The sequence below is a fragment of the Halichoerus grypus genome, chromosome 1, assembly GCF_964656455.1.
Source record: "Halichoerus grypus chromosome 1, mHalGry1.hap1.1, whole genome shotgun sequence".
Lineage (NCBI taxonomy): Eukaryota > Metazoa > Chordata > Mammalia > Carnivora > Phocidae > Halichoerus > Halichoerus grypus.
The window spans coordinates 79401257-79428935 of record NC_135712.1 but is presented as its reverse complement, the minus strand read 5'-3'; the positions used below and the strand labels follow the sequence as shown (position 1 = coordinate 79428935).

The 27679-nt window shown below is 43.9% G+C and overlaps 1 protein-coding gene across 4 annotated transcripts in view; it reads right to left on the bottom strand.

The window, feature by feature from the left end:
- DGKG (diacylglycerol kinase gamma) overlaps positions 1-27679 on the bottom strand; it is a 206002-nt gene that overhangs the window by 119052 nt on the left and 59271 nt on the right. For 3 of the 4 annotated variants that reach the window (XM_036066663.2, XM_036066662.2, XM_078068174.1), the window contains 8 exons: positions 22933-23103; positions 15127-15176; positions 11834-11908; positions 11050-11172; positions 6248-6365; positions 4611-4699; positions 1467-1583; positions 407-499 (listed from right to left, as the gene is read on the bottom strand). In XM_036066663.2, coding sequence (XP_035922556.1) covers positions 407-499; positions 1467-1583; positions 4611-4699; positions 6248-6365; positions 11050-11172; positions 11834-11908; positions 15127-15176; positions 22933-23103 — 836 coding nt within the window. The remainder of the gene's footprint in view (positions 1-406; positions 500-1466; positions 1584-4610; positions 4700-6247; positions 6366-11049; positions 11173-11833; positions 11909-15126; positions 15177-22932; positions 23104-27679) is intronic. The other variant, XM_036066665.2, reaches the window with a different exon arrangement.

The window sequence follows — 27679 nt, the reverse complement described above, 5'->3', positions numbered from 1 at the left end:
GTTGGGACACCTAAGTGGGAGTCCTCAAGGGAGGGAGAGGTTCATGTTTAGACAACAGAGACAGGCTGACAGGGACAAGGGAGGCCTGGGAGGCCTAGCCACGTGCAGGTGGTGACAGAAATTCCCGCAGCTGTGCTCTGCTGGCAAGGTGCTTAGAATGTATGTGCTTTCCTTGATGGGCCATGTGGAGCATTCTAGAAGGCCAGCAGTGAGCCCCAGTCAGAGAAGTTTTCTGTCACAATCTGATGAGTGCCGCACTGCCCTTTCAAACGTGTAGTGAAAACACAAATGGTTTCTCCTTAGGAGTTGTGCGGAAGCCCTCGGAGGGATGTGACCGTCTGAATGCTGCCTGCATCTGAGCCATGAACCCAGAGAGCCCAGAGCCTGGCGGGGCAACAACACTTACCCGGGTCACAGGGCATATTGAAGTGGGCAGCAAAATATGGTCTCTGAGTTCCCCACCATCACACAATGTTGATAATTCACATTTTCGGTGAAACTGGAGGAAGAATGAAGAAGAGAGTGAGTGAAGCTGACCGAGGCAATGCCAGGTGTGAGGGTTCAGAGGTTTGCTGGGGAGACAGCTATGCAATGCTCCCCCAAATCCTTATGCACTGCTGGCTTTGGTAGTAGAGCTGCATGAGTGTGTGTGTGTGTTTGTGCGTGTGTGTGTGTGTGTGTGTTGTGTGGTGTGGTCAGGGGTGCCACGTTGGCTGCAGGCAGAGAAAGGAGACCGAGTGCCGTCCACGACTGCTGGAGTGAAATGGTCATGGGCAGGCCTGGGACCCTTCAGCGTGGCACTGCCATGTGGATTCCAGAAACCCCCTTGGACATTTGCTCCCTAGGCTCTGAGACTCTGTAAGGAAGGAGATCTTATTGAACAAACTTGCAAGAGGGTGGAAGTAAAACCCAAGACTCAACCTGTGCATTTTAAGAGATCTACAGTCTCATGTGGAGACACAACCTTTTTGAGGCTAATACCTGGTCAGGGGGACAAGACAAGGACACAGAGCTGGCTTTGGCAGGCAGCCTGGGCAGCGTCAGGTGTCCGGAGGGGACGTGGAGTGAGGCTGCTCTAAGGGGTGTGCCTTCCGCGATGACTTGAGGAGCAGGGACTCTCGTGTCTAATTGTATGCCTACTCTGCGCCCCCGGTCCCAGATGACAACCGGGTAAGTTAATGGTCTGGTGGCTGCTCACGGCTGCCTGGCCACACAGGCAGTGGACTGGCCCGCTTCTCCTTCAGCAGCTCTTGCTCCCCTGGTTCTGGGGTCGCCCTCTCCCCAGGCAGCCTGGAGAGGTGCTGGCGGCACTGTTAGACTTAGAGCCTGGAATGGGGGCTCTGGGCCTCCAGTCTTGCTGCCCTAGCTCTGCTCATGCCCTCTGGCAGGACGTCCGCTGCTCACTGGCCGCAGCCTGAGCAAGAACACACCGAAAAGAAACAGGGCCACCCTGCACGCCGACCCACCGTCATCCGGCACCACACGCAGTGCCGCGCGGTGACGCTCTGGTAGCACTTGATACTTTTGTGGCACCGGTCACACTTGACGGAAGAGTTCCCTTCCACCCACGCGTGCTGCATCACCTGCAGGAGGGAAGGGAAGGATAGCAGGGAAGGCTGCAGAGCCACATCCCGGGGCCCGGGGCCTGAGGAGAAGGGCCTGAGAGGAGCACGGGGTTGGGGAGGGCAGAGGGGTTGCACTCCGTTCAGTGGGTTTTACTTAGTGGGTACGGGGCTGCTTGGCTGAACTGCACGGACTCCGTCCCTCCCTGCCTAACCATCGCCGTGCTAATCAAAGTCGATGAAAAACCACTTGGCCTGCACTTTGAATAGCTCATTCACCCTGGCAGGCAAGCCTCTGAGCAGCATCTTGTCTGGCAGTCCATCTGTCTTGCAGAACTCCTTTGCAGAGTGGTGTGCTTGTGTGCGCCCTCTTCTGGAAGGCAGCGCGATGCAGGCAAGCACTAGAGGGCTTGGGCCGCCGACAGAGCTGGTTGGAGTCACTGACCTTCCACTTCGCAGACGGGTGACCTGGGGCCAGTTCCTGGACCTCTCTGAGTCTCAGGTCCCTCATCTATAGAAATTGGCATGGTAAGCCCCACCTCTGGGTTTTCTGGGATGATTTAAAGATAGCGCACATGGAAGAGGCTCTCTGGCACAGTTCTGGCCCTTTGGAGGTGCCTGCTGAGGGATAACTCCCTTCGCCCTCCCGTCTTCTATAGGCCAGTGGCTCTCAGCCCATAAGAACCACCTGGGAGTTTCTAGAAGTCCTAATGCCCAGCCCTCACTCCAGACCAGATAAATCAGAGTCTCTGGAGACAGGACTCGTCATTAGTTTATTTTAAAGCACTCTGCATGATTATAACGTGCAGCTAAGGTTGAGAAACACTCTAGAAGGAAGTTAAAGGAAAAAGTACAAAGACGTTAGTGTGGTTCAGCAGTCAGCGGCTTGCGTTATCTGTTTCCTCGAGAGCTGGTTGTACCTGCTCCCTGACCAGGAAATGCCAGCAGTGCAACTCGGGAACTTAGGAAGCAGGTGGGAAAGTCTGTGTACGTGTATGTATGTAAGTGAAGCCAAAGTGCCCCATGACACCGACTTCCGGGAGTCTAAGCCCTCAGGCAGCTCCGTCTAGGATTTCTACAGAGCTTCTCAAAATTTTCTGCCAGGCCACTGCCAACAGCAGAACAGAGAGGATATGGCCTCTACAGGGATGGCACAGCCTGAAGGGCCACCTACAAACACAATATTAAAAACACATGGAATATTTGCACCATACCATCCTTGTGTGTATTAAATAAAAGCTTTAAGATTACTTATCAATTAAGTTACTATGTCCTCCCCCCTAAAGGTTTTTGGTAAAATTGTTGCTCTAGAAGATGCGTCATGTTTATTTTGTAGCTTCTCACCTTCTGCCGCACATCCCCCCAGGTATAAAATATCCTGTTTGCTGGTCAATTTGTCGCCTATACGGTTGCACTGAATTTGCTCTGAGATTCTGGTTATCTTCATTTTGCAGAGTAAAAACATGAGGCATCAGAGAGGTTAAGTGACCGGCCCTAGGTTCCAAGGCTGGTAAGTGGCCTAGTAGGGACTCACGGCCAGGTCTTCTGACTCCAAGTCCACGGCTGTGTCTCACCACCACATTGCCTTCTCCATCCTCTTCTGGGATCAGAAGAGATGGTGAAGGACCTGGGTTGCCCTGGGAGACTAAGAAGATTGAGAATGTGCCCTGCTGGCCCATCAGCGGCCTCCCTCTGTGGCATGTGTGCAAGTGGCCTGAGCCCAGGAGGTACGTGGTGTGTCCTGGTGAAAGGTATGGACATGAAAAAGGGTGTGTATGGGCGTGATGCAGGAGTGGACAAGAGACCATGTGGCGTCTCATGAGGCACGCATGCGTGTCCTGGAGGCTCCCTTCTCTCTCTCGAGTCCTTCTGTGCAAGGCTGGATGCCACTTCCTGCCGCTAATCATCCCCTGACTCAGGATGAATGGACTCAGAGTGCCCTTCCCCTGCTCATTTTAAGGAGAGTCTATTTCCAGACTCTGTGAATGGCACCACCCAATGGCCAAGTTCAAAACCGGGGAGCCATTCCTGACCTCTTCCTCACTCCCATCCCCTACGTCCCCATCACCAAGTCCTGGTGGTGCTACCTCCAAATTATGTCTCGAACTCTCTTCATCTCCCCTACCTTAGCCAGGGGACAATCAAAATACGCAACAGCCGGCACGGTCGGGGGACCCTGAGCAGACACCGCCACGGCTGGACGGCTGCCCAGTCAGCAGGGCTGAGCGCAGGGAGTGCAGACCCCACCCCCGGCAGGCCCGCAGCGGGGCACTGCCTCTCGCCTGAACTGTCGCAGGAGCTCTGGTCCCCGCCCCCCATCTCTCTCCTGCCCCGCGGTCAGAGCAGCTAACCTGATTCGCAAACCCAATCATCTCTTCGTGTCTCCTCCTGTGCCTACAGCTCTTCAGAGGCCCCCCTGCTGTGCGGGAGGCGCCTTTTGGACTCCTCAGCTGGCCTCTCGAGAACTTCCCCAGCCTGGACCTACCACTTCTGGGGCACATCTCCTGTCACTTCCCTTGAAGCATCCTCTGTCCCAGTCACACCAAACTAAGTACAGAGCCTAGACTATGCCTTGTCTCCGTGCCTTGCACTCAAGGCTTCTTCTGCCTGGGGTGCCTTGTCTTCCTTGATGCCTTGTGAAGTCCTCCCGATCTGGGTTCAAGACACAACTCAGATGCCACTTCCTCTGGGGAACCTTCCCAGGCCTCCTCCTTGGTGTCTCCACTGTCTGTCCCACGTAGCCCTACTGTGATCATACATCTCAGTTGTTTATACTTTGCTCACATGTCTGTCTCTCTCCCACAAGACCACACAGTTCTGGAACAAGCTGGGGACCATCTTGTAACCTGGGTACCCCCTAGCACAGTGCTTGGCACACGGTGGGCACCGGGGAGATGCTGATGGATTGATGGATGGACAGGATGATTTAAGGGTGGTCCCTGTGGCAGAGAAGGGACTTGAAAAAGCTTCCTGCCCAGGAGTCTGTGGTGATGGACATGTTGCCTGGGATGCAGCATGCAGTAGAACAAAGCAATAGGGATCACTAACCTCACCGCCCTTTTTGGTTTTTGAGTACGTTTTGACACATCCAGGAATGTTTTTAGACACACAGCGTTCATGGACAGTGTACTTGCAGTCTGAAAAAAAAAAAAAAAAAAGGGAATTGCTTGGGAGTGGCTACCTAGGAAGGTCCAGCCATACCCCCCGCCCCACCACCACGAATTGTGCCTCCCTCTGGGTGGCTGGTCAGAGGCAGGCGACACACGGAGCTGGCTTTCCAAATGGAAATTGCCCAGTGAGAAGAGTCCACAGTTCTCTCCCAGACATGCTTCTGTACCCTCTACCCCACCACACCCGCCTTCCACTGTGGAGTGTGAACGCAGGAAGAAAACATCCCCCAGAAAGGCACGTTCTGCTTAAGGGGAACGGGAGGAGCCCGCCTGCGCAGTATGCCAATGCCATGCATTCTGGGGAGGAAACGGAAAGACCAGGGGTGTTTCTCACTTCGGAGTTAGGCAGGCCTGGGCCTGAATTCTGGCTCTGCCCTTGGTCACCGCACACATAATTGTGGGTAACTTTCTTCACGTCTCTGAAATTCAGGGTTTTGTGTAAAATTGGGATAAAATGACCTTTCTCTTTAAAAGGCTTTTACAGCATTAGATGAGATAATTTGTACAAAGCACTATGTGTCTGTGTCAGAATAGCTATCCCATAAATTATTATTGTGGTTGTTACCACTTCTTACTACTACGCAAACAGCAGAGGCCCACAGGCCTGGAACCCACTAGGAATGAGACTGGGTTCTTCTTGAAGAAAAGTGTGAGAGCTGGATGTGACTGGGTGCTGGAAGGACAGGTGGCCCTTCACTCGCCCACTGGTGCTGGCTCTTGGTAGACCAGGGCCCAGCTCTGCTAAGGTGACTTCTGTGGCCATGTTACTTGCTGCCTAGCTCACGTGTGCATGCTCGGATGAAACAGTTCGGCGGCCTGATCTGCACCCAGGGGCTCTCCTGCGCGGCAGCTCACCAGGCTCTGGTGGCTCCAGGCGGAGCGTTTGCTGCCTCTGTGGTAAGGTGGTTGGTGAGACTCTGCGCCACAGGCCCCGGGCCCTATAAAGCCTTTGCGCTGTAGTCTCTCCTCCTCTCCCCCCCCCGCCCCGCCCCGCCGCCCCGTCTCCACTCTCCTTCCTACATCACCCCTCCATCCTTCTCCGGTTCTCCTTTCTGGTCTCCTTCCCTCCTTTCTCACTGATGTTTCTTTCCTCCTCTCCTGTCTGACTTTACTAAATGGATTATAAAGAGAAACAAAGGGAGAGTTGTAATTTCCATTGCGTTTACACAATATAGTTTTATAGTTTATTAGTAACAACCCCCCAGCTTCAGCAAAATAAATATTCGCTAGCAAAACCCAACTAAAATTGGTGTGAGATGTTTTAAAATTTTGTGTGAATGTTAACCTTTTTTTTTCCTAGGGCTCAGTGGCCCTTGGTAGGATTCCAACAACAGGACAGCGTTTGTCCGTTTGACGTGGACAACACAAAAATAGGGCATAGAGCTCTTGCTTTATTCCCTGCTGTGGGTTCCTCAAGCTAGGAAGCAGCAAGCCCTGGACTGTCGCTAAGAATGGCTCCAGTATGTGCACAGCGGGGCGTTCCTGGGGCAAGGGGTTTGAAGGAAGTTGACTCACAAACACAGCACAGTCCTTGCTTCCGAACGCCCATCAGCATGATGTGGCAGAAGTTGCAGTAGGTGGGCTTCTTGAAGTGCTTCATGGTCCAGGCATGCCTCCCGTCCCCCTTGGAGCCCTGCAGGGATACGAGGGAAGGAGATGCTGAGCGGGCAGCCCCGTGCTAACAGACCCCAGGGGGCATCTCCTGGAGGTTTCTCTTTTTTCTAAAAAGACTCTTCTCATATATGGAAGACAAGATAGTCATTTATTTCACTGTTTTAGGGTTTCTTTTAAAAGAAGCGCAAATCAAAACAAAGTCCTTTGCTTCTAGAATTAGCAAATATGAAAAATCAGGGGTATCTGAATGGGAATGTATGTATGGGGATAAAATAAGACCTCTCCTATGTGGCTGGCAGAAGGGCAAGTCAGAAACTCCTTATCTATCTTCTATCTATCCATCCATCTGTCCATCATCATCCTTTAAATGTTTATAACTTTTGACTTAAAAATTCTCCCTCTTGGGTCTATCCTAAAGAAATAATTTTTTTAGTATATGTGCTGCTGAAGTGAGCACAAGAAATAATTTTTTTGATTTATTTATTTGAGAGAGAGAGAGAGCATGAGCAGGGGTCGGGGGCAGAGGGAGAGGCAGAAGGAGAGGGAGAAGCAGACTCTTGAGCACAGAGCCCGATATGGGGCTTGATCCCAGGACCCTGAGATCATGACCTGAGCTGAAATCAAGAGCTGGCTGCTTAACCGACTGAGCTCCCCCAGGAGACCCCCTCCCCCACAAAGAAATTTTTGGATGTCAGATGAACATTTTTGTGCTCTGCCAGATGTTTAATCCAGCACTGTTTAAACTAATGAAAAATTGGAAATATCCTGAAGTCGCAATATTATCCAAAGTTTAGTTGTGGTACATCCATATCATTTATTGTTAACTGACCATCAAAAAGATACTTTTAAGAAGATTATCTAATGGCATGGGAATGTGCTCATGATACAATGCTAAGTGAAAATGGTAGCATGCAAATTTGATGATATATTATAATCTCAGTTTCACAGAAGATCTTGGATGGGAAGAAATGTCACTAAACTGTTAACAGAGGTTAGCTACTGTTAGCAGTACCACCGATGTATTTTAATCTCTAATTTTTCCTCTCTTCGGTGTTTTCCAAATTTTCTACAGTGAGCATGTACCGGTTTTGTAATCAGGAAAAAGTCATTTAGTAAAAACAATATACTTCTCTCAACTTTCTGTACACTGATAAAATAGTAAAGAGACAGAGATAGAGAGAGGTTTAAACCACTTCCTCCTGACTTGACCCAAAAGCCAATTCATCCTTATCCACGAGTTGAGCCAAGCCTCACACAACCACCTATGAGAGGGGGTCCACTCTCATATGGCTGGAGGAGGGAGACAGAGACTATTTCTTCAACATTACCCCCAATGTCTCCCCCAAATGCCAAACCAGCCTCGTAGTAGACTGTAATTTACATCGGCAAAGTGGCAAACAAAAGCAAATGTGAACGTAGTTTGTATTAATCGGAAGGTTTATGCATTTATTTTTAAATATGCACTAAATTGTAAGTTTTTACATTTAATATTCAAGATTCTAAAGAAAGCATCCCTCAGTGTCTTAAAAATCACATTGCTAAGTGTGATTAGATCTTCCAGCTTCTAGCTTGGGAGCACAGCCTCCCTGGAGGCTGTGGCTTCAGGAACACGTCTCCATGTATGTTGTCCCTGAACTTTTCTCTTGGGCTCCATCAAAAGATTAATATCTTTGGGCCTGTCTTAAGTGCAGTAAGAACTACTGTAGTAAGGTGGGGAGGACTGACAGGTACACAGAGTCAGTGTGCTGGACTCACACCCAGTTCCTACTTCTGGGCACCTCTGGTTTGGGCCGGTCACAGCAGCCAGATCCATTCTTGTGCCCAGATTGTGCTCCTTATGGTCTCTAGAGAGGCCCATCTGCTTTTCCAAATGCTGGTCTCCTCCAGGGGGAGGGCTAAGCATTTTCTTTCTCACCACCTCAAAACCCTGCTTCTTTCAAGGTCTGAGTTTTACAGAATAATAGTCTTTTTATCTAATGGTTTCCACTTTAGTAAACAGATTTACTAATTGATTAAATGGTTCATGAAAAGATTGATTCATCCACTCATTTGATAAACATCCAGAGGATTTCTGTAAGAATTAAATGAAATAATGTAAGTCAAGCTCCTAATCCAGTGCTTAACACATTGTGAATTAAAACTTTTATTAAGTTTCTCTCCATGTTAGATACTAGGGAACACAAAATAAGTAGAGTGTTTTCTTACGTGTAAGGAGGTAGATTTATACCTATACCAGAAATGAAGAAAGAGGGCCCTGGAGAAGTTATATAAACAGTCCAAGACTATAAAATAACAAGCGACTGATTTCATAATTGGGGGTCTTGCTGGCCTGAATCCATGCTCCTTTCATCCCTCTCCCCTACCTATATATTCTAGGGTTTTCCTTTATGGACAGAAGGGAAGTTACAGCACTCTTCAGCACTGCTTCTTCGCATAGCCTGAAGGGCTGTCATTTTACCCTAAAATCCCTTTATTAACTAAATCAGCTGACTTTCCTTTTCTCAGATACTATTTTCTCAGATACTATTTTCACAGATACGGGGGTTAGAAGCAAAAGGACCCAGATGAAGGCGAAAGTAATATTTCTGCTTGGGTTATAGCGCCATCATGTGGCCCTTTCATTTCCACACATCGGAGTCTGCAGGGTGTAGGCGTCACCTCCCACGTGCCAGCCAGGTACCAGGGAGGCAGACTGTTTCTCCTATGCATCTGTGCCATTCAGAGATCTCCAGACTTTTTAGTGGCCACATGTGGGTTTTGAAAAAGCTAAAGGGGCAATGTGATTTTTAAGACACTAAGGGATGCTTTCTTTAGAATCTTGAATATTAAATGTAAAAACTTACAATTTAGTGCATATTTAAAAACAAATGCATAAAACTTAAAAACTACATTCACATTTGCTTTTGCTTGCCACTTTACTGATGTAAATTATGCTCTTCTACAAGGTTGGTTTGGCATTTGGGGAAGACATTGGGGGTAATGTTGAAGAAATAGTCTCTGTCTCCCTCCTCCAGCCATATGATAGTGGATCCCCTCCATGCAAAGAGTTGCATGACGCCTTGGACTTAGCAAGTCCAAAACAGAATTGAAAATAGAAATTGCTTCCTTGTGGTTAAAATGTCTCATCTCCATTCCCATGTTTCAGAGAAAAAATCAGGAATGATGGAACTTCCACTTTGATTCAAGTACTGATATCAGAAACTATGCCTTCCTTATCTGAGCACGCCATGTCCTAGCTCATGTGGGTTCTTACACATGGTAGGTTCTTGGTAAGGAATCACTGAATGAGGCGTGTGCTCTTCTGGAACATGGAGGTTGGCCTCTGGTACTAACTGGGTGTGTCTTGGGGCAAGTTCCTTTACTTCTCTGGCCCTCTGTTTGTAAAATGAAGAGACCAGTGCGTGGATCACCAAGATCTTTTCCAGCTCTGACTTTCTGGGTCTTAAGGAATAAGAAGGCAGGAGTTGTGTAGCTCCTGGTTCCTTGATTTCTACTTAGCAATTGGGAAGAACTGGACATGCTGAGATGATTGCAGGATTCTTTGTTCTTGAGTGTTGGGAATGGAGGCTCAGCTTCTGAATTGCAGAACGGTCAGATGGAGACATTATGGGTGATGGCAGCCAGCTAGGGCTAACCCAGCTGAACTTCCTCTCTATGGCATTTCAGTTATCTCAAAGAGGTGTTGTCCACAACCTGTGTAACTGTCCTGGTAAATGCTTAATGTCACAATTTAGTGACATTAAGCATTTACCACCATCTAGTTCTTATCTTTCCTGCCTTGTGTATGGAAGTTATTTCCCTTGCAAGATAAGCAGACTAGGTCAGATGCAGACATATATTACCATGGATTTCACATTAAGCCTCTGTATGTATCCCCTACTCTGATCAAACTGGGAGGTTTCTCTAATACACCCTGAACTTTCTTTCATTTAGGACTTTGACCAAGCTTTTTTCCCAGCCATAAACTTTCTCTTCTGTCATCTTCCAATAGCCAGATCATACCCATCCTTGAGAACCAGATCCAACATCCTCTAAGGACCCGACCTTTACACTCAAGAACGAGATATCAGACTCCCACACGTACTTTGAACCAGGCCAAATGACCTCCAAGGCTTCTTCCCACTTTCTTGCTCCTCAGTGTGGGAGGTTTAGAAAGCATGGGATCTTTGGAGTCAAGTGCAAATAAATTCTGGCTCTTCAGGGCCAGAATTTCAGTTTTCCATCTATATAAATTGGGGAAAAATAAGTATCTTATCTGGTTGTTTTGATGGTTAAATAAGATAGTATCTGAACAACCTCCAACTTGCGACAGATCGGTATCTTTCCTTCCCTTCCTTCTTTCGTCAACACTCTTAGTGTATTTTTACCTAATCTGTTGAAAAGATGGGATTCTTCCTTGACTTCCCTCTCTCCCACCTGGTTGAGTCTAAGCTTCTGGTAGGGGAATATTGTATTTGTGTCCCCTTGCTGTGCTCAGAACAGTATCTTTATTTAATTTAGTAAAGGTCCTCAGTCAAATGAATGAATATATGCCAGGCACTAACAGGTGGAAAGAGAGGACTTTGAGGCTGGCCTAGAGCCTATGATGTGCCCATTGGGGAAGTTGGGACAGAAGCCAAGGCCATATACAGATGTTAATTTCCACATGGAACCTGATGCTTCTGAAAGACAAGAGCTCTCTGAGCTCAGGCTTGCTGACTTACAGAGTCGTCCATGCCCAGCAGGACCAGCAGTGGGATGGTGGTCATCCCTCCATGGACCCATTCCTCTAGAGACACAAAGCCGTCCCGGTCATAGTCCATCCCCTGCAACATCTCCTTCAGTATCTGCAGAACCCAGAGAGCAACAATTGTCCACTTTCATCCTGCACTTCCCTGCCTCCCTCTGTCCCCTTCTTTCTCTTTTGCTGTGTTATCTGTTTTGTGTTTTACCCCTTTGTCCTCTGATTTACAGCGGGCAGAGCAGTGAGGGAGCAAACAGGGGTGAGGAGGCCAGTCCATGCCCTGCCCTGCCCTGACTATGTGGACTTGGGCAAGCCACCCCCACTCTCTGGGTTCGGCTTTGCTTACCTATGAAATGAAAATAATATTGCTATGTGTGTAGCAATGTAGTGAGGGTAAGAGAAAAAGTACATAAAATGTCTCATCTAATACCTGACTCATAGGAACCCCCAAATGTAATTATTATTATCCGGTGACTGAGAAAATCTTTAAAATTCTTTCTATCTCTAAATTCCTTGAACCCCTGCTATAAAAATTTAGCTCTGGTGGAAAGGTTAGGGAGCATTACTAGGTATTATTATTATTTGAATTAGGTCTTTAATTTTTCCTATCAGAGAAGGCGGAAGTCAAGGTATAGGACCCCAGAGGAGCTGCCTATGAGAGGGTGAGTCTGGGAGAGCATGCACGGTAAACATTTGTATCCTGAGTGTCCTGCTTTCATCTTGGAAGCTCACTTGGACGTCTCCCCTTGTTTCTGGAAACTTACAGGCCTCAGCTCCGTGGGATCCCACTCCAGATACTGGGCAATGTGAAGCATCTGGTTGACAATACGGTCCATCTCCTAGAAAACATCAAGGGATGATGAGGGAGAACCACTGAAGATGTGTTTTCGAGAGCAAGACTCAAAACCAAACCCTGTGGGAAGATGGGCAGGGCAGAGCGTGAGAAGCAGCAGTGTAACATACTGGTATTTCATAAGGAGCTCATCATTTGTCTCTGCTCTTTATTTCAGCCCTGACTACAAAGCTCTATGGAGAGTAGATGCTCACAAGAAACACAGAACATGGATAAGCCAGAGGTATGCAGAAAGCTCACTGAACACTGACCTCTTCTTGGACCCCCCTGGACTCCCCTTCCTTCCTCAATTCTGCACTTTGACTCAGCATAGAAGGAACCCGTTTTCTTCTTTGTGATTCTTGCTTCCTAAATGCTTATAAACCAAAGCAGCTCTCTCCTCCCTCTTTTATTCCTCCTCATTCCCACAGCTTTAGCAGCTTGGGATCCATCTATATCCTTTAGGGGTCAGTTACAGGTGGATGTAGGGCCACTGCATTGGTCCTAGCTCATGTCCTAGCTCTATAACTTAGATTCGTTTGGGCATCTGAGCCCAGGACTCTGTGAACAGGAAATTTATAAAAGCTACATTTGCCTGGTGAGTGAGGCTTTTGTTTAGTACCAAGGTCAGGCTTTATTTAAAACCTCATAGAATTGTTGGATGCAAATGCATCAGTGCACCAAGAGTCACTCAGAAACACGCTGGACTGAGGAAGCATTTATTTGTATCTCTCGGGCATCATCGAAGATGTTCATAGTAAGATTGATCTGGGGAGACACGTTGGTGAACTGAAGCAATGTTCAAAAGTGTTACCTCCACCAGGTAGAATGCTGGATCAAAATAAGCAAGCTAAAACCCAGGAGGGATTTAAAAAATTGTATTTTATTTAAATTTTAAAAAATTCATTGCAAAACCACAGATGAGACTATAAATAGGAGGTAAGGTAGTGGGCTAAACAGTGGGGACAGGGCTCAGCAGAATTTCCAACAAAAAAGAGCTTGGTGGATCAAGCTGAGTCCCAGATTCATTGATTAAAACAATGTAATTCGGGAGCTGAGAATCAGCCTCAGTCTTTGTCTGTGTGAATGGGTGGGCATTTTCAGGAAGCAGAGGAAGATTTTAGGAAGACCTGTTCCCTCAATGTCTACCCTGGTCAGGCCACATGTGGATACTTAAAGAGTCATGGAGGAATGGGTTCAGTTCTGCGCCATATTTTAAAAATGGCATTGACAAACTAGAGCTTGGTCAGAGTGGTTATTTAAGCCTGCCTTGTGAGAAACAGTGTAGAAATTGGGGGAATTTGAGCTTAGAGAAGGTCTTGGGATAGATGTGACAGTACCTTCTAAATCTTAAAGGCCTATTGTATAGGATCGGTTTTCCACTGGTCAGCTGTCCTGGTCACCTACACGAGGCAGAAGTAAGATGAGGGATGTAGGGAAGGCTGGCCTATTATGGTCTCACTGCTAGGTTGGGGGAGGGAGAGGGGAAAACAGAATCCTGTTTTGTGCTGAGAATTTCTCTGGCAGACTAGAGGTGCCTTTTGTGTGGGAAGGAAGCCCTCTCTATCAGTCTCCCCAGTGGTGGAATGGCTGTCTTAAGGTAGAGGGTAAACTCTCCATTCCTGCAAGTGTTCACATAGAGCCTGGACATCCATCTGCCAGAGATCCTCTGTGGAAAATTGAATCAGATATCTCTATTGGGACTCACTTCTGTCTACTGGTGTTGTCTTCTAAACAGATCTGAAATTTAACCACTTCTTACCATCTGCAATGCTTCTACCTTGGTACACGTTACCATGATTTCTTCTCTTGTTTATTCCAATAGCCTCCTAACTGGTATCCCTGCCTGAGTCCCTATGGTCTAGTCTCAACATAGCAGCTAGAATGACCTGGTTAAACTGAAGTCCTGTCACCCCTTCGCTCAAAACCTCCAATGGTTCTCCATTCCTCAAGAGTAAAAGACAAACTCTTCCAATCACCTCTACATCCTGCTATGTTCTGTGAACTCTCCCCACAACCACCCCTGGTCATTATTTCTCTGATATCATCTCCTATTACTTCTTACTTTGACCTCCTCACTACTCTGTTCCATCATTCCCCCTCATTAATCTGCTAACATTCCAAGCACCCCTAAGGACCCTTGCACTTGTGCTTGCCTCTGCCTGGAAGGTGCCTCCTCTGGATATCCCCATGACTCACTCCCTCACTTCCTTCCAGTCCCTGTTCACATGTCCCCTGAGGGAGACCTTCCTTAGCTCCTCTATCTACACCTGCAGCTCCCCTGAGCACTTCCCTTCCTTCCTTTATTTTTCTTCCAGCACGCACCTCTCTCTGACACGTATCTTGCTATGCTTTGTAGGGCGTGTGCTTGCACTAGCATGAGAGCTTCATGAGGGCACGGATTTGTGTCTGTCGGCTTCACTGACATAGCCCCAGGGCTTGAAGTAGTGCTTGACGTGCGGCAGACCCTCAATAAACATGTGTTGATCAAATGCTTGAAAGTCTGTGATTCTCTGGTTGTTCTCTGGCATGATGCAACCCACAGCATTGTCATGAGGCAATAGGGATCCCTGAAAGGAGCCCTGGGGTTTAGAGGACGTTGGTCTAGTGGACTTGTTTCCTTCTTTCCCCCATGGGTCTGGTGTGACTCCGTCCCATGCCCCTCAACCTCACAGCCTTTCTGTTAAGGAGCCCCATCTCTGCCATTGCCAGTGATGAGTGCGGGGCCTGTCTGATTCTGTTTGCCTTCTCCCCTCCCTGCCTTCTTCCTTTTCCATACCCCCTTTTACTCCATGATCCCTGTCCTATCCCTGCCTATTCCTGAGGGAGAGGGGGCGGGAGGGGGGGGTGTCTCAGGCTTTCCCAGGTACAATGGGATGGGACCATGTGCTCAGAGCAGAAAGAACCAGACTCGTTGAGCTAGTGCCCTGGGTATGAGAGGAAGACTGGGAAGTTAAACTAGATAAGATACTAAAGCATCTCCCCTTCTGAAATTGTGTGATCCTGGGCTTCTGGAATGAAAAGGTCAGGTGGAGTTCACTCTCTCCCAGGCTGGCCCTATTGGAAGTAGCAGTGGGGGGTTCTACCATGATTTCTGCAGCCCATATTGAGACACTGCTATTTCTAAAAAGATGGAACTGGGAGTTTTTAGACTCTTCCTCCACCTGCTCCCCTATCTCTCAGATTTTCTTAGTTTCAGGAGGGACGTTTGGAACGAGAGCTTACCGCTTGATCCAGGAGACCGTTCTCATCCGAATCATAGAGACGAAACATGACTGCAAGAGACACAGAGGTGTGGCTTGAGGTGTCCTCCGGGCACCAGGCATGGGCTGTGGCTTTGATGCTGCCGGTCTTTAGCTCAGTTCTGTCACTGGGGCGAAGGTCCCTGCAGCCAGCTCACCCACCCTCCAAGGTGCAGAGTCTGACTTCTCACACAGAGGGTGGAAAAAGGGAGGAGAACCCAGCCGTCTGGCTTCTGGACCTGTCTAAGCAATAACTCTGTGGCTGATGAGATCCAGGTCATGGTATGGTTCCTGGTAGAGCATGCACACCTTGAAACATGCCCTAGTGGATTTAGGCAGACTCACATCTTGGCCTTGGCCTACCACCTCCAAGGCATCAAACAAGTCATTTAACTTCATTGGACCATGTTTATCTGTAAGATGGAGATTACAGCGGTTTCTTTCTCCTAGGTTTTTTTTTTTTTTTTTAATGAGGATTAATACGTAAAGTATAGGACAATTTTTTCTCTGTAATAATTTTAATTGTTCTATATAAGAGATATAAATAAGCATACAATGTACTACAAGATATAAATAAAATAAATATATTAATACCTTTAAAATGTTCATAAAAGAAACATGCCAAGTAAGACTACATACATGGTAAATATTTTTGCTGGCCTTTTAAATACTTAGAAAGGTTTTAGGAGAAGATTTTGACAACCTTGTTCTCTTTAAAAAAGATTTCCAGGGAAGTTTAAATTGATGTGTTCTTTCTCTTAACATCCCCATAGCAAGCAAAGAAGTTCAACATCATTTCATTAACCTCAGGATTTAATGCCAGCTATGATCACTGTAAAAATCGATATTGTGACATCTAAATGTTTTTGGCCTCATTAAAGATTTCAGAAAGATTGAGCTTATATGATACAGACTTCTATTTATGTGCCCTACTCCTTAGTCACATGGTGCTTGGAATGGAGAAAGCACTCAACAAATGTTATTTATTGTTACTTTCTTTCATTAACGAACATTTATATGTGGCATTTAATAAGTACGATGCACTGTCCTATGCACTTTATCATTCCTACTTATGGAATCCTCAACAAGGCTATGAAGTAGTTACCATTATAGAAGCTATTGTATTTGTTTTTCTAAAATGTCAACATGCTATCCTTGATGAACATGGATGCAAAAATTCTCACCAAAATACTAGCCAATAGGATCCAACAGTACATTAAAAGGATTATTCACCACGACCAAGTGGGATTTATCCCTGGGCTGCAAGGTTGGTTCAACATCTGCAAATCAATCAATGTGATACAATACATTAATAAAAGAAAGAACAAGAACCATATGATCCTCTCAATAGATGCAGAAAAGCATTTGACAAAGTACAGCATCCTTTCTTGATCAAAACTCTTCAGAGTATAGGGATAGAGGGCACATACCTCAATATCATAAAAGCCATCTATGAAAAACCCACAGCAAATATCATTCTCAATGGGGAAAAACTGAGAGCTTTCCCCCTAAGGTCAGGAACACGGCAGGGATGTCCACTATCACCACTGCTTTTCTTTTCTTTTTTTTTTTTTTTAAAGATTTTATTTATTTATCTGAGAGACAGAATGGGAGACAGAGAGCATGAGAGGGGGAGGATCAGAGGGAGAAGCAGACACCCCGCTGAGCAGGGAGCCCGATGCGGGACTCGATCCCGGGACTCCAGGATCATGACCTGAGCCGAAGGCAGCCGCCCAACCAACTGAGCCACCCAGGTGCCCCACCACTGCTTTTCAACATAGTATTAGAAGTCCTAGCCACAGCAGTCAGACAACAAAAAGAAATAAAAGGCATCCAAATTGGCAAAGAAGAAGTCAAACTCTCACTCTTTGCAGATGATATTGATACTTTATGTGGAAAACCCAAAAGACTTCACCCCAAAACTGCTAGAACTCATACAGGAATTCAGTAAAGTGGCAGGATATAAAATCAATGCACAGAAATCCATGGCATTCCTATACACCAACAACAAGACAGAAGAAAGAGAAATTAAGGAGTCGATCCCATTTACAATTGTACCCCAAACCGTAAGATACCTAGGAATAAATCTAACCAAAGAGACAAAGAATTTGTACTCAGAAAACTATAAAATACTCATGAAAGAAATTGAGGAAGACACAGAGAAATGGAAAAATGTTCCATGCTCATGGATTGGAAGAACAAATATTGTGAAGATGTCAATGGTACCTAGAGCAATCTACACATTCAATGCAATCCCTATCAACAAACTGAGGGCTGCTGGAGTGGTGGGGGGTGGGAGGGATGGGGTGGCTGGGTGATAGACATTGGGGAGGGTATGTGTTATGGTAAGTGCTGTGAATTGTGCAAGACTGTTGAATCACAGATCTGTACCTCTGAAACTGATAATGCAATATATATCTTAAAAAAAAAAAAAGAAGAAGATAGCAGGAGGGGAAGAATGAAGGGGGGGAAATTGGAGGGGGAGATGAACCATGAGAGACAATGGACTCTGAAAAACAAACTGAGGGTTCTAGAGGGGAGAGGGTGGGAGGATGGGTTAGCCTGGTGATGGGTATTAAAGAGGGCACGTTTTGCATGGAGCACTGGGTGTTATACACAAACAATGAATCATGGAACTACATCAAAAACTAATGATGTAATGTATGGTGATTAACATAACAATAAAAAATTAAAAAAAAACAGGAAAAAAAATACCACCAAGTTTTTTCAAAGAAATGGAGCAAATAATCCTAAAATTTGTATGGAACCAGAAAAGACCCCGAATAGCCAGAGGAATGTTGACAAAGAAAAGCAAAGCTGGTGGCATCACAATTCCAGACTTCAAGCTCTATTACAAAGCTATCATCATCAAGACAGTATGGTACTGGCACAAAAACAGACACATATATCAATGGAACAGAATAGAGAGCCCAGAAATGGACCCTCAACTCTATGGTCAACTAATCTTCGACAAAGCAGGAAAGAATGTCCCATGGAAAAAAGACAGTCTCTTCAACAAATGGTGTTGGGAAAACTGGACAGCCATATGCAGAAGAATGAAACTGGACCATTTCCTTACACCACACACAAAAATAGACTCAAAATGGTTGAAAGATCTCAATGTGAGACAGGAGTCCATCAAAATCCTAAAGGAGAACACAGGCAGCAACCTCTTTGACCTCAGCCACAGCAACTTCTTCCTAGAAACATCGCCAAAGGCAAGGGAAGCAAGGGCAAAAATGAACTATTGGGACTTCATCAAGATAAAAAGCTTTTGCACAGCAAAAGAAACAGTCAACAAAACCAAAAGATAACCGACAGAATGGGAGAAGATATTTGCAAATGACATATCAGATAAAGGGCTAGTATCCAAAATCTATAAAGAACTTATTAAACTCAACAGCCAAAGAACAAATGATCCAATCAAGAAATGGGCAGAAGACACGAACAGACATGTTTCCAAAGAAGACATCCAAATGGCCAACAGACACATGAAAAAGTGCTCAACATCGCTCAGCATCAGGGAAATCCAAATGAAAACCTCAATGAGATACCACCTCACACCAGTCAGAATGGCTAAAATTAACAAGTCAGGAAACGACAGATGTTGGCAGGATGCAGAGAAAGGGGAACCCTCCCACACTGTTGGTGGGAATGCAAGCTAGTGCAGCTACTCTGGAAAAGAGTATGGAGGTTCCTCAAAAGGTTGAAAATAGAGTTACCATACGACCCAGCAATTGCACTACTGGGTATTTACCCCAAAGATACAAATGTAGAGATCCAAAGGGGTATGTGCAACCCGATGTTTATAGCAGCAATGTCCACAATAGCCAAACTGTGGAAAGAGCCAAGATGTCCATCGACAGATGAATGGATAAAGAAGATGTGGTGTATATATACAATGGAATATTATGCAGCCATCAAAAGGAATGAAATCTTGCCATTTGCAACGAGGTGGATGGAACTGGAGGGTATTATGCTGAACAAAATAAGTCAATCAGAGAAATACATGTATCATATGACCTCAATGATATGAGGAATTCTTAATCTCAGGAAATAAACTGAGGGTTGCTGGAGTGGTGGGGGGTGGGAGGGATGGGGTGGCTGGGTGATAGACATTGGGGAGGGTATGTGCTATGGTGAGCGCTGTGAATTGTGTAAGACTGATGAATCACAGATCTGTACCTCTGAAACAAATAATACATTATATTAAAAAAAAAAGAAGAAGATAGCAGGAAGGGAAAAATGAAGGGGGGGACATCAGAGAGGGAGACGAACCATGAGAGACTATGGACTCTGAGAAACAAACTGAGGGTTCTGGGGGGGGGAGGGGGATGGGTTAGCCTGGTGATGGGTATTAAAGAGGGCACGTACTGAATGGAGCACTGGGTGTTATACGCAAACAATGAATCATGGAACACTACATCAAAAACTAATGATGTAATGTATGGTGATTAACATAACATAATAAAAAAAATAAAATAAAATGTCAACATGCTATTCAGAAACATCCTCTATCATGTTCTAGTTGTAGGGAGGTGATGCAGGATAAGGAAGATCTGGGAGGGAAATTTGGGCAAAGGACTAAATTTTCATTTTTGGGACCTGGGAACTTACATTTCATTCATTTTAAAGGTAGAGATCCTGTTTGTGATCTCAGTAGTAAGCAGAGTGGGGAGTAGAACTGAACACATCTTCATTTTCCTCTCGTTCTTGAAACCCTTCATCAGGCCTGCTTTCTCTATGGAGCCTCCCCAGACTGTCCCTTCCCACACATACCCACTCTGGACCTCTCAGCATGTACCCACAGTTCACGACACTCCTGCTAGTTTGCTTGTGTGTTGTCACATCTTTCTATATGTTGTGATATTCCTGCACCTTGTGTTTGTTCAGTGGTGTGATTGTGGTGGGAGTCGAGGTTCTTTCAAAGTAGGGTCAACGGCCTTCCAATTCCCCATGAGTCTTCAGAATGTCTTGGTCAGAGGCACTCAGCATATGAGGCTGACTTGCCAAACAGATGGCTGAATGACAGAAAGGACAGGCCTTCCCACTACTGCTGTTCCCAGACCCTGGGCCCGGGCGACTCTCAACATGGAGCTCTCTTGGTCCTGCTATGCAAGGACAGTAGAACTATAAAGAAAGCGTTCAGTTTATTAGCAGCATGGGCTTGGGCAAGTCATTTATACTTTCTGTGCTTTCTGACACATATAATGAGAATAATCACATTGACCTTCTAGGATTATTGTGAGGTTAAAATGAGATATATACATTTAAAGTGATTAGCAGATAAAAGGTGTTCAATAATGAGAGTTATCGGTAATGTATGAATGATAGGATTTCAGGCTATTATTTCCAAAAAGATACATGATTGGTTATTAAAAAAGAAAAGCTTAAGTTGCTTTCAATCATTAAAATCAGGGAAGGATTTGAATTCATCCAGTTTAATTAAAAAAAAAAAGATTAAAAACTCTAGAGAACAAACATAACCAAGTTTCTACAACAAAAAATTACACAGAAAAAAATAAGCAAAAGATTAAAATAGAAGAAACATAAGAAGCAATGGCAATGTATGGAGTACATTTGGATTCTGATTCAAATAAACAATTAAAAATATGTAAGATAATTGGGAAAATGTGAACACTGACTGAATATCTGATAGATAAAAGGTGAAATTAAATGAAGTCACTTATGTCAAGGGGTTTTAAAATGGAGCTGGGAGGCCATTAAGGAGGTAGGCCTCATACACGTCCTCACTGGGTCGAACAGTGAACTCTGAACTGGGCCAGACTGCAAATATTCCAAAGACTCAACCCAAACACCTGCAACTTGCTACATAAAGAGACTTTGCTTAGTGATAACCTCAGTCACCAATTATATTCAGTCAAGATTAGTTTTCTGCCATCAACACCAATCAAAATTCTCTGTAAACAACATACACAAGCATTCCCTTTTGTCTGTAAATACCTTTGACTTTTGTTCCCTGGGAGGGGCACTATTTGGGTTGCTGCCCAAATCTGTGTTCCCCAAATTGCTATTCTGAGGCCCTAAACGAATGCTTTTGTTCTTACTTTAGCTCTGCCTCCTTTCTCTGTGAACAGGCAATAGTAGGGAATCATTGTCTTTCAATGTGATAATGGTGCTGGGGTTATATTTAAGAAAAAGTCGTATTTTAGGGTGCCTGGGTGGCTCAGTTGGTTAAGCAACTGCCTTCAGCTCAGGTCATGATCCTGGAGTCCCCGGATCAAGTCCCGCACCGGGCTCCCTGCTCAGCAGGGAGTCTGCTTCTCCCTCTGACCCTTCCCCCTCTCATGTGCTCTCTCTCTCTCATTCTCTCTCTCAAATAAATAAATAAAATCTTAAAAAAAAAAAAAAAGAAAAAGTCATATTTTAGAGGTACATACTGAAATATTTACAGGTGAAATTATATGATGTCTGGAATTTTTTCAAAATATTCTGGGGCAGAGGGAATGCATGGGAGGTATTAATAAAACGTGATTGATTATAAGCAGGTAATTACTGAAGGTGGCTGATGGGTATACAGAAGTTCATTGTGCTTTCTACTTTTATCTGTGTTGGAAATTTTCTGTAACAAAAAGTATTTTTTTAATGCAGTTTCTTTTTATTGCCATTACAAGACTCAGTCTGAGAGCCACAAATATGAAAAAATCTGCCACATCCTCTCTGGTAATTATGAACAAATACAATGCCTGAAACTCAAAATCCAGCTGAATGTTGGAAATAATTTGACATTTCACTTTTAACATTAGCCAAAAGAAACAGAAATCTGCTATATTTGCCACCAAATTAGCACTTCAGACTTGCAATTGTTAACACCTCAAAACTATGGGGGAGATTTTAAGCTCAGCTAATGAGCGAACTGTTTCATTTTGGTTTTGGCAAGGGTTAACCTTTGCCAGACATTTCCTTGTTAGTGTTTAAGCTTTATTGACTAGCCTTCTTATTAACTGGAATTTTTATTTTGCTATGATGTGTATGTTTTTTCCCTTAATACCTACTAAGTTCCCAAGAGGGGCCAAAACAATATATCTTTTTAAACAAGGTCCTATTATCTCCTCTTTTAAAAAGTCTGCCTCTAGGCTCACGGAGGTCGGGGAGACCATCCCTGCAGTGAGTCTTCTACAAGACTGCAGGCTCTTTCAGCCGCTGTGGGCTTTCCTTTCTGCCACCAGCCATTACTCTCTCTCCCTTTGAAGATATGTTTTTGAAACTTATGTTAGTCACATTATGGAACAAAGCTCAACTCCCTCACTTAACTAGTCCCTTTTCTATAGAGGCCAAAAAACTTGGGGTGGGGGTGGGTGAAGAAATAGAAGTAACCTTTAAAAGATAGAGGTTGATCAAGAAAAAGGAATTCCTCATAAAGAGCTGCTTGGGTACAGAATAAGAGGGGGAAGATAGATGTTGAATATCCCCCCTTGAAAAATAAGGGAAGGTAGGAACTTTCTGGTTGGAGGCTTTTAGGAAGTCCTGCCAGCAAAAGAAGGGAGTCCTGGCCCCCTGTAGAGACTTCTCCCCTTTCCAAATCCTGATTCTCAATAGCAAGGTCTCAGATGCACTTCCTACTCTCCATATAACTAGTACTGTCTGCCAATGTGGATTGCCAAGAAATGTCCAGACTACTGCTGATGACAGGACAGAAGCACTTTCTCCAAGCAAGTGTCACCAATACCCACAATCCCAGATCAATCTCCAGCATGCTTAGAATGAAGGACAAGGTACTAGATCTTCTAGGAAAAAATTGAAACCCCTTGACAGGGCGAGCACTTACATTCCAGCTTATCCTGAGGTCTCCCCGTCTCCAGCAGGGACAGGTAACACACGACATCCTTCAGGTACACTATGGGGGATTCTGAGCCTGGAGTTGGAGCAACAGCGTTTCCCAGGGGGGCTGCAGCAACCTGTTCTTTAGCTGGCATTTGCTTCTCGGTGATCTTTGATTCTGTGATAGGCAAAAGGAAACCATCCAAAGACACTTAATGTTTGGTAAATATTAAACCCCTTTTGTTGCTCCATCATTTTCTTGATAGAGGCCAGAATTTTATACAAGTGTCCTCAAAAGTGTTGGTTACTTAAATATGATCAAATCAGTGGCCCTAGAAATCTAGTTTGTGGAGTTCATACTCTCTGAATGGACCTCATTCTGATCCTTTCAAGACTCTATAACCTTGTAAGAAATTCACCTATACCCTGTGAATTTTCAGAGAAGATGACAGTGATTTTTAGTAATATCAATAGCCAACAGGTAAATGTCATTTAGCCTAACTGTCTGGGAACACACTCAGTTTGTAGAATTTTGGCTAGGATTCCAAAATCCAGACTATTGGTCATTTACCGATATACCCTTTCACAATTTTCTTCTCAAATACATTTAAAGATAAATAAGAAGATGAATATTTAAAAAAGAAAACTGGGATCAACAATCAACGAATTTCCAGAAACTAGGAAGAATTTTGACTAGCTGCAAGCCTAATCAATTGGATTAAGAAAATGCAGAAAGTGGTTTATCATACCACAGAAATAGAGTAAGTTTTCCCTCTGGAGTTTTTCTTCTCTTAGGTAAGAAAATGCTGTCTCTCTTATACTCTTTGTCCTCTAGTTCAGAAACATGAGGTTATTACTAATGAGAAAACTGGGCACCTATATTTTACTGTGTGAATTATACTTTCTTGAGGTACTTTAAGGGCCATCTCTCTTCTCCCAGTCTCTCCAGATCCATGCCCATCAGAAATGATCTCTTAATATCCAGGAAGAGGGTGCAACTCATAGAAAACATGGGGAAAAGTAAGAGGAAGAATGGGAGTGGAAAATCCAGGTAGGTGTTGTACCACTAAGTAATGGAGTGCTGAAGGCATGAGCAGAGGGAGACATAGCCCTGATAGTAATGCCTGCTGGGGAAGGCAATGCTACCAGTACACTTTTTGTTCAGAGAGCCAAAGTGCCATGCAAAGGAAAACAGTTCATGTCACGCCAGTAGAGCTGTGCCACATGAAAGCCTACCAGTCCTAGGAGTTTTGTGGTCTGAAAAGGCATTTAACCATGATCCAGATGGACAGGGGGTGAGACCACTGTCTCACCGACATTCTATGTATGCTACAAGGGGCCCTGTGAAGAGACCAAGATGGAGCTTATGAAACAAAGCTGCAAGACAAGGAAAGGAAGCTCCATCCTGAAGTCTCCAAAAACCTGACCTTTGGAAACAATTTCCTACTGGACAAGACCCTAGGAGGTTGCAAGAAGATATAACCTCTAGGCAGAAAGCCTCACAGGTGAGCAAGTTGAGACAAAAATATAATAGGATGAGATTAAAAAAAAGATAATGAGATGGGGGAAATTGCAATAAAATTACATATGCAACAGAAGTATTAAAATCATCACTGGAGGAAAAGTTAGGAAAAACATAATAACATAGAAGACAAATGTGAGAAATCCTTTGTACTGGATAGCCCGTTATACCTCAAGTTACTGTTACATCCTCAGATTATCCATCCATTAAAATGCTATTACAATGACTTCTATTTTGACTAAATTGGAATAACAGTACCAGATTTACCCTTCTATTGAAACAACTAAAAACTGGACAAAAAATATGAAACAATGGTTCATAGGACACTGAATGTGGTAGCACCAAATGGTGATCCCAAGAGACAAAAAACAAATGAGATGATCACTGTAATTGTCACATTTTACTGTCCAGAAAGAGTTTCTAGGCTGCAGCACAGGGAAGGGGAACCCAGGAAGATCCTGGAAGTCTCTCTGAGTTGAGGAGGCGGAGTTTGGAGTCTGGGGAGTCCCATGTGGCTAGAGTTCACAGAGTAGTGCACCAAAGAGGAGGAAGCTGCACAGGGAGAACTCCAGAGATCTATAGAGGGTCTCCTGTGAGTAATCAGTGGAGAGTTTCCCTCAATTATTCAGCCGAGTAACAATTAGCACAGATGTGTAAGGAGACTACTTGAGGCTAGGGAAAGAATCAGTATTGGAGGGAACAATCCCTGGAATGCAGGGATAGTGTCTATTCTCACCAACCAAGGTAGAAAACCCCCATATCTCAACAAGCATCAGATAGAGTACTTGGAAGAGTTTTGCTTTGGTAGTTGGGTGAAATTAGTAAATACCTCTCTGGTTCTGCCTAACAAAGCTTCAAAAGCTTGACCCAAAAAAGGTTAAGTATTTCCAAGCAAACCTCAAGAATTTTTATAAGAATACAAAAATATCCAACACCCAATGATGTAAAATTTTCAATGTCTGGCATTTAACAAAAAAATGACAGGTATGCAAGAAGAAAATACGCAAAATAATGAGATAAAGCAATTGACATGGAGCCAGAAATGACACAGTGATACAATAGATAAAAACTTTACAATAATTATTACAAGTGTATTCCATCTGTCCAAGAAGCTAGAGGAAAGATTGCATATGTTAAGAAGAGACATAAAAGATATGTAAAAAATGCCCCCAACAATTGTCTAGATATGATGAGTGGGAAATGAAAAAATGCACTGAATAGGATTAGCAGTGGATTAGACATTGCAGAAGAAAATATTAGTGAATTTGAAGCATGGCAATAGAAACTATCCAAAAAGACTAAAAAAAAAAAGTATCATATCAGTGAGCTGTGGCACAACTTGAAATAGACATGTAATTGGAATACCTGAAGAAGAGAGAAAGAAGTAGAAAAAAATTGAAGAAATAATGGCTGAAATTCTTCCAAATTTGTTGATATTTGATAAAAGCTATATAATCTCAGGTCCAAGATGCTCAACGAACCCCAAACACAAGAAACATGAATTAAACTACACCAAGGAACATTATAATCAAGTTGATTAAATCAGTGATAAAGGAAAAAAATCATAAAAGAAGCCAGAGGAAAAGAGACACCTTATTATATAGAGACAAACAAAGATGAGAATAACTGTAGTTTTCTCACTGGAAAGAAAGCAAGCTGTAAGCTAATGGAACAACACCTTTAAAATACTAAAAGAAAAAAAAATCTGTCAACCTAGAATTCTTTTTTTTTTAAGATTTTACTTATTTATTTGAGACACAGAGAGAAAGAGAGAGAGAGCATGAATGGAGGGGAGGGGCAGAGAGAGAGGGAGAAGCAGACTCCCCTCTGAGCAGGGAGCCCAACTTGGGGCTTAATCCCAGGATCCTGGGATCATGACCTGAGCTGAAGGCAGATGCATAACTGACTGAGCCACCCAGACACCCCTGTCAACCTAGAATTCTTTACTCACAGTGAAGTATCTTTAGGAAAAAAAGGCAAAATAAAGGATTTTTCAGATATACAAAACTGTACAGAGCAGCAATACAAGAAATGATATAGAACATCTTTTTAGTAGAATTATACCATATGGAAACCTAGATTTATACACAAGAATAAATAGTACTAAAACAGGTAACCACATGGGTAAAGATAAAAAGTATTTTTATTAGTTAAATCTCTTTAAAAGATAATTAACTACTGAAGCAAAAATAATAACAATGTGGTTGTACAGTTTATAATTTAACATACATAGAAGTAAAATGTGTAACAATAGCACAAAGGCCTAGGTGGAAGAAATGGAGGTATACTGAGGTAAATTTCTTTTTTCTTTTTTGAAGATTTTATTTATTTATTTGACACAGAGAGAGAGACAGCACAAGCAGGGGGAGCAGCAGACAGAGGGAGAGGGAGAAGCAGGCTCCCCACCGAGCAGAGAGCCCGAAGTGGGGCTTGATCCCAGGATCCTGGGATCATGACCTGAGCCGAAGGCAGACACTTAACCGACTGAGCCACCCAGGTGCCCCTATTGCAGTAAATTTCATATAGTATATGCAAAGTGGAATAATATTACTTGAACATACACTGTGATAGTTAAAAGTCACTAAAATAATGTAACAAAGAGTTACAGCTAATAATATTAAAAAGGAGATAAATGAAATAATAATTCAACTAATTAAAAGAAGACAGAAAAAGAGCAAAAGAGAAAGAAAGGACAGATGGGGGGAAAAAAACAAATAGCAAGATGGTACTTTTAAACCTAATGATATTAATTATCACAGTAAATTTAAATGTTCTAAAATTCTAACTAAAAGGCAGAGATTGTCAGCTTAGATAAAAAAAGACCCAACCAACTACATGTTTCCTATAAAAAAGTCATTTTAAATATAAAGACACAAATACATTAAAGGAATGGAGGAAGATATCACTATAACTCTAGTTAACTAGAATGGCTACCTTAATTATGAATATAATTATAATAAAGTAGATTTCAAAGCAAAGAGTCTTACCAGGAATAAAGGGAGTCATTTCATAATGAAGAGGTCAAATCATCACAAGAACATAATGATCCTAAACTTTCTATTCCTTGATCTTTACCTAAAAGGAATGAAAGCTGTCCACATAAAGACATGTACTAAGAATATTCATGTTTTATATGTAATAGCCTCAAACTGGAAACAACCCAAAAGTCCATCAAGAGGTGAATGGATAAACAAATTCTGGAATATCCGCCTATATATTGGAATACTAATCA